This window comes from Trichomycterus rosablanca, chromosome 1 (genome assembly GCF_030014385.1).
Source record: "Trichomycterus rosablanca isolate fTriRos1 chromosome 1, fTriRos1.hap1, whole genome shotgun sequence".
Taxonomy (NCBI): Eukaryota; Metazoa; Chordata; class Actinopteri; order Siluriformes; family Trichomycteridae; genus Trichomycterus; species Trichomycterus rosablanca.
In genome coordinates this window covers 59,830,044-59,836,587 of record NC_085988.1, presented here as the reverse complement: position 1 = coordinate 59,836,587, position 6,544 = coordinate 59,830,044, and the positions used below count along the sequence as shown (strand labels likewise).

General features: G+C 41.2%; 1 protein-coding gene across 1 annotated transcript; it reads left to right on the top strand.

The window, feature by feature from the left end:
- Positions 1-3,666: 3,666 nt before the first annotated feature.
- On the top strand, positions 3,667-6,332 carry fgf23 (fibroblast growth factor 23). Its single transcript, XM_063004915.1, has 3 exons — positions 3,667-3,907; positions 4,825-4,928; positions 5,892-6,332. Exons 1-3 carry the CDS (start codon positions 3,667-3,669, stop codon positions 6,330-6,332), a joined length of 786 nt encoding a protein of 261 aa, XP_062860985.1.
- Positions 6,333-6,544: the final 212 nt, after the last annotated feature.

Here is a 6,544-nt window from a genome sequence, read left to right as displayed (position 1 = left end):
GGTCGTAATTGCATCAGTTATGAGGAATCCCCTCCGGCACCCTCCCTTGAACAACAAGCCATTCGTTGTTCGTGTAGGTGCTCAGCCTGCCAGTAGCAGAGCTGAGATTCAAACTGACAAGATGTCAGCTCTGGTGTGCTAGTGTGTTTTACCGCGGCGCCACCAGCATCATAATTTCTCTTGATAGGTTATAGGCACAGGTGTGCAATGTGTCAACCTTGTGCACTGGGATAGAACTGTGTCATAAGTCAGGATGTCATCCAAGTAGATTAACATGTAGTGTTTCCTGGATTAGATAGATAGATAGATAGATAGATAGATAGATAGATAGATAGATAGATAGATAGATAGATAGATAGATAGATAGATAGATAGATAGATAGATAGATAGATAGATAGATAGATAGATAGATAGATAGATAGATAGATAGATAGATTCTTTATTGATCCTTTGCAGGAAATTTCTTAAACTTCATTAATTGAAGAAGGCTTGGGCTTAAATAATTCTGACGGCTTGGACGTTTGTTAAGCCTGTACTCGCCGTAATCGACTGGCATCATGTGAATCCCTCTAAACTTCTCTGCAGTGGGGGATTAAATTAAGTCTTCATCAGGTAAATAAATGTGTTTTAATCAGAAACAACAAATGAACAAAGACAATGAATTTTAGAGTACCAACATATTTTTTGTTTATTACTGCAATGTAAATTTAATAACTCCTACATAATATAGCTAATATTAAAACCTACTGCTAGGCTATATGACTTTAAGTTAGATTATAACATAATAAACTATAGGAAATTCATCAGTTACCCTTAATTTGCTTCAGTTGCGATGTGTTATAGAAACACCACCCAAAGACGTATTCAAGGTGTGTTGCAGCCATGGTGAAAGCTAAGGAGTGGTCAAAAAATCTATGTTCTAGGACACAGATCTATAGAGTGTCAAAACAAAACTTGAAATGTTTGACCATATGGAACGGTGGTTTGTCTGGTGCAAGAAAAGCAAGGCTTATGACCATAAGAATACTGTCCCTGTGGTTTAGCATGGAGGTGGGTCAGTAATGATGTGAAGATCCTGACCATGTGTAATGTTATGCCTTCTGTGATAAAATTGAACCCTGGTGGTAACTGAACTTTTCCAGGAAATCCTGGAGTGTCCTTCTCAGTTGCCAGATTTAAAATCCCATAGACAATCGTTGGTGGGGCTTAAAAACAGATTTATCATGACAACCATCAAACCTCAATAAGCTGGAAGCTTTTGCATTAGACGGGCAAAGTTTCTACACAAGAAACTTGTTTACACATACCGAAATTGCTTATTAGAGATTATCAAGTTGATGTTATACCAAGTACTGAGGCTGGGGATTGAATCATAGTTCACATGAACCTTTTTCAAGAATGTTTTATTTAAACTCAAAATGATGTCAACTTACAGTTGTATTTGGAAATAATAAATCCCCACCACCATAAAGGGTATTAATGTGATGTGTATGCAGTTTAATAGTAAATATACAAGTGGAAGTCTCAGTAAACAAAGAAAGAATATTTATTGCAACGTATACAAGCAATTTTGACAAAACAAGTTGACAATTTTTACTGCTTCTATACAAACCTAATGGAGCGATGCATAGTCAGAGCACCAGTAGGTGGGGAGACATGGTTTGAGCCCCCTCTAGTGTTCAATTGAATGAAGCGAAAAGAAGTTCTAAAATTTTCAACTTATTTTTAAGTCCCTTCAGCTATATTACGTCCGTAAAATGCAGTGGCGTAACTACAGTGGGTGCAGGGAGGGCAGGTGCACTGGGGCCCATGGCATTGGATGCACGTATTATGCATGTATTATGGCATGCCGAACAGATATATAAATATATAGCAAACACTGTATACTACATATATATATATATATATGGTAAAATGTAGTTGATTAAAACAATGCATTCTTATAATTCAAGGTTCTTGTGTTGCATTGGTGTCAAATGTAGCGAAGATAGGAATATCAAAGTCAGTCAAAGTCAAAGTGAACTTTATTGTCATTCAGACTATACAGCTAGGAGTGCACAGCTGAACGAGATTGTGTTTCCCAAGCTCCAATGTGCAGAATATAAAAAAAAGAGCATATACAAGACAAAATATACATTAAGTTTAAAAAAAAAAGATAAACATTAAGTAAAAAAAATTAAAAAAGCACTATTGCACATACATTGTAAACAGACATAAAATACACGTTAAGTAAAGTAAAAAATATAAACACACTAGTAGGAAATATTGCACATAATTTGCAGTGATGAGGTACCGGCAAGTACGGATTAAGGATAGTCTGGGCCCCTGGGCAAAGAGTTGTATTGTATTGTATTGTATCAATTCATCTGCCAGGCTCATGTTCAGATCTGAAGGATATGCTGCAGCGAGTGAGTTAGCCTTTAAAGTGAGCTCACTGTTGGACATATTGTCAGGCATGAAAAGAACATCAAATAGCTCAGTTAAGTGTGTGTATGCATTCAAACTGCTTGAAATTGCTTGTCTTAAATTTAAATAATTGCAAAATTGCAAAATTAATTTGTGTCTCTGCGCTTAAGAGAAATTGAACATAATAATTTTGAAACAATACAAATTTAGAAACATTAAGAAAGGGCCTGAATCGCATATTTGCAACAAAACGTCTGTTATGAAATATGGTAGCTTGCCTGGCAATTTGTAGGTCCCTAGAAAGTCAAGGAGCCATGGTAAACGACTTCTATGGAAGTAAAGGGCCCCATAGCAGGGGCCCTCGTGATCAAGGGCCCTCTAATGGTATGCCCTGCTCTTCTCTAGGGCCCCCTGGTAGGGGCTCTCATAACCAGGGCCCTCTAAAAATATGCCCCCCTCTTTCCTAGGACCCCTAATAGCCAGAAGTCGAAGTCAGAGCAGTGCCACAACGCCTCATTCATTTTCATAAGGGGCCCAAAAGCATGGCTAGGGCCCCCAAAAGCATGGCTAGGGCCCCCAAGAGGCCCTGGGGTCAAAGTCCCTAATAGTCAGAGGATCCTTAAAATGGAGGGCCCTCGGAAATAAAAATATATTGTATCATAAATGTTGATAGGCATCGCAAAATGTTTTGGGCCAGGGCCCCCCTGGGGCCCCCTGACCTCAAGGGCCCCTGGGCGCTGGCCCCACTGGCCCGGTCAGTAATCCAGCCATGGGTACCGGTGTAATAAATAAATAAAATGCCTAGTGTTGAACACTTAAGTTATTGCACAGAATATAATAAAAGAGTAGCAGCATGGTGTAGGTATTTAAATCTGTGTTAGAAAGTCCGTAAGTGTGAGCAGGTATGTTGTGTGTGCTGTTATAGGGAGTTGAGTAATCTTATATTATGCAATGATAAAATAATTAAACGTTTAAAATGCACAAAATCTATTTAAGGCACGTGGGCACAAAAGGGGTCTACTTTGTGTCAAGTATGCCCCGCAAAATGCAATTATGGTCTGTAGTGGCCAATTTACACTACTCAAAACCACCTCATCCTCTTTTCCGTTTCTCCTTTATGGGGGCGAGTGTTGCGTCAAAACTGGAAGCGAGGAGTGGCGCATGGATGCTCTTAAATAGTCGGTCTTTGGGTCTGCAACGATCAGAACAACTTCTACTTCTCTAACTTATTTCTGAGTACATTCGTTACTTCTGAGATGATGATGCGTGAAGCTGTTGGTCGCCTGGAGACGCGCGTTCTGTTGGCTCTGTGGCTGACGGTGCTTCAGGGATGTATAGATACCAGAGCCGCTCCGAGTCATTCTTCTCCACTGCAAACTTCCAACTGGGGCAATCCGCGCAGATTCGTGCACCTGCGCACTAGCACCGACTTCAACAACTTCTACCTGGAGATAAACCTTAACGGACAAGTGCGCAAAACTACGCACAGAGGTTCATACAGTAAGTGCGCGTTTGAGCCAGATTAGAGCACTCTTGTTTTAGTTTAAAGCAACCAGCAATGCGATATTTTCAGGGTTAACTTTTGTTGGAATAAACACAAATAAACAAATTCATTACATTTACATTTTCGGCATTTGGCAGACGCGATTTACAGAAGTGCTTCCATAGTAAACATTTCATTACTCTAGTTTAAGTAGACAACAGTCCAAGAACACAAATCTGCTAAACCTGTTAGAACCAAAGTGTTTTTATTTATTTTATTTTTTTAAGAAATGGAAAAGTGTGTTAGTAAGTACAAGTCAGCTTAAGTGTTTAGTAAAAAGGTGGTTTTTTAATCGTTTTTTAAAGATAGCAAGAGACTCAGGTGTTCGGACAGACAGAGGAAGTTCATTCCACCATTTGGGTGCCAGTACAGAGAAGAGCCTTGATGCTTGTCTTCCTCTAGTCCTGGGTGGAGGATCAAGTCGAGCGAGACTAGTGGCTCGGAGGTTGCATGGTACAGAGCGGGGTTTGATTAGACCACGAAGGTAGCTTGGGTCTGGTCCATTTTTGGCTTTGTAGGCGAGCATCAGTGTTTTAAACTGAATGCGTGCAGCTACAGGAAGCCAGTGAAGAGAACGCAGCAGCGGGGTGATGTGGCAGTGTTTAGGTTGGTTAAAAATCAGGCGAGCATCTACATTTTGAATGAGCTGCAAGGGTTTAATAGTGGACATTGGGGCACCTGCCAGGAGGGAGTTGCAGTAGTCCAACCGTGAGATTACAAGTGACTGAACCAGAATCTGAGTAGCTTCCATGGAGAAGCTCATTAGAACTTGTTTACATTTATGTATTACATCTATTGCAAGTATTTAGTTTGTATTTAATGTTCTTCATTAATGATATGTTGTTTTTCTGTCCTCTTTGCATAATTCCTTCAGGTGTGGTTTTATTAAAAGCCGAGAGCAGGGACCGGATTGCAATACTTGGAGTAAAGAGTAACCGATTCTTATGCATGGACGCAATGGGGAATCTTTTCACTTCGGTGAGTGTTTCAGTGTCTATAAAATTCACATAATCACCTAAATTTAGTTTTGACAAAAGACTTATAATTAAAGGTTTAAAACAAACTTTACCAGCATGACTGCAAGATGAGCAATAAAATAGGCTAAATATGCCAAAAGTTTTCACACTTCTGAGATCCGAAAAATATAATAAAACATGCAGTTACAGTTGTTAGCCCCCTTTCATGCTGTTCTTCAATGGTCAGGACTCTCCCAGGACCACTACAGTGTAGGAATTATTTGGGTGGTGGGTCATTCTCAGCACTGTAGTGACACTGACATGGTGGTGGTGTGTTAGTGTGTGTTGTGCTGGTATGAGTGGATAAGACACAGCAATGCTGATGGAGTTTTTAAACACCTCAGTGTCACTGCTGGACTGAGAATAGTTTACCAACTAAAAATATCCAGCCAACAGCTCCCCGTGGGCAGCGTCCTGTGACCACTGATGAAGGTCTAGAAGATGACCAACTCAAACAGCAGCGATAGATGAGCGATCGTGTCTGACTTTACATCTACAAGGTGGACCAACTAGGTAGGAGTGTCTAATAGAGTGAACAGTGGGTGGACACAGTATTTAAAACCTCCAGCAGCGCTGCTGTGTCTGATCCACTCATACCAGCACAACACACACTAACACAACACCACCATGTCATTATTACTGCAGTGCTGAGAATGATCCACTCATACCAGCACAACACACATTGGTCCTGTGGGGGTCCTGACCATTGAAAAACAGGGTAGAGAAACAGATGGACTACAGTCAGTAATTGTAGAACTACAAAGTGCTTCTATATGGTAAGTGGAGCTGATAACATGGACAGTGAGTGTAGAAACAAGGAGGTGGTTTTAATGTTATGGCTGATCAGTGTATCTTGAGATAATTTTGTCTTTTCTGTACTTTAGACGCTCATTTCTCTTTTTTCTGTCTCTGTCTTTGACTACAGACGGTTTGTCACAGTGATGACTGCTTGTTCCACCACAAGCTGTTGGAGAATCACCGCGATGTGTACTATTCGACCCGGACAGGCCTGTTGCTGGACCTGGACGGTGTAAAGCAGGTGTACACGGCGGGTCGCAGTCTGCCCCAGTCTTCTCTTTTCATGTCCGAGAGGAACTCTGTTCCGCTGGAGCGGCTGCAGCACCGGGAGCGTCGAGACCGCCAGACGGAGGGGACAGAGTCTCACCGCTCACGCGCTTTCTCTCTTTTCGTTGAGGAGTCGGACTCGCGCGCCGTTCGTGACGATGACGCCGATCTCGAGCTTGAAGCACCAGAGGAGCGCAACGTATCCAGAGAAACCCTCACATCACCTAACGAAGACGATCCGTGGGACATAGCTCACTCCAGGAACCCTGGCAGTCCCAGGATGTCAGGGACTGTGGGCTAAAGCTCCACACTCATTGTGGCTGGACTACAAGTGGGACTACAAGACAGTCCCTGTAGAATACATTTGACCATTTTACTTAAATTACTTCAATTAAATGTATAGCTATTACTTTCACATCAATACAGGACATCTATTCTGCCCAAATGTTTGGATCACATTTCCAGATTTGCTTTCGTTTTAGGTTTAGAATTAAGCACTTTTAATGAGTTTAA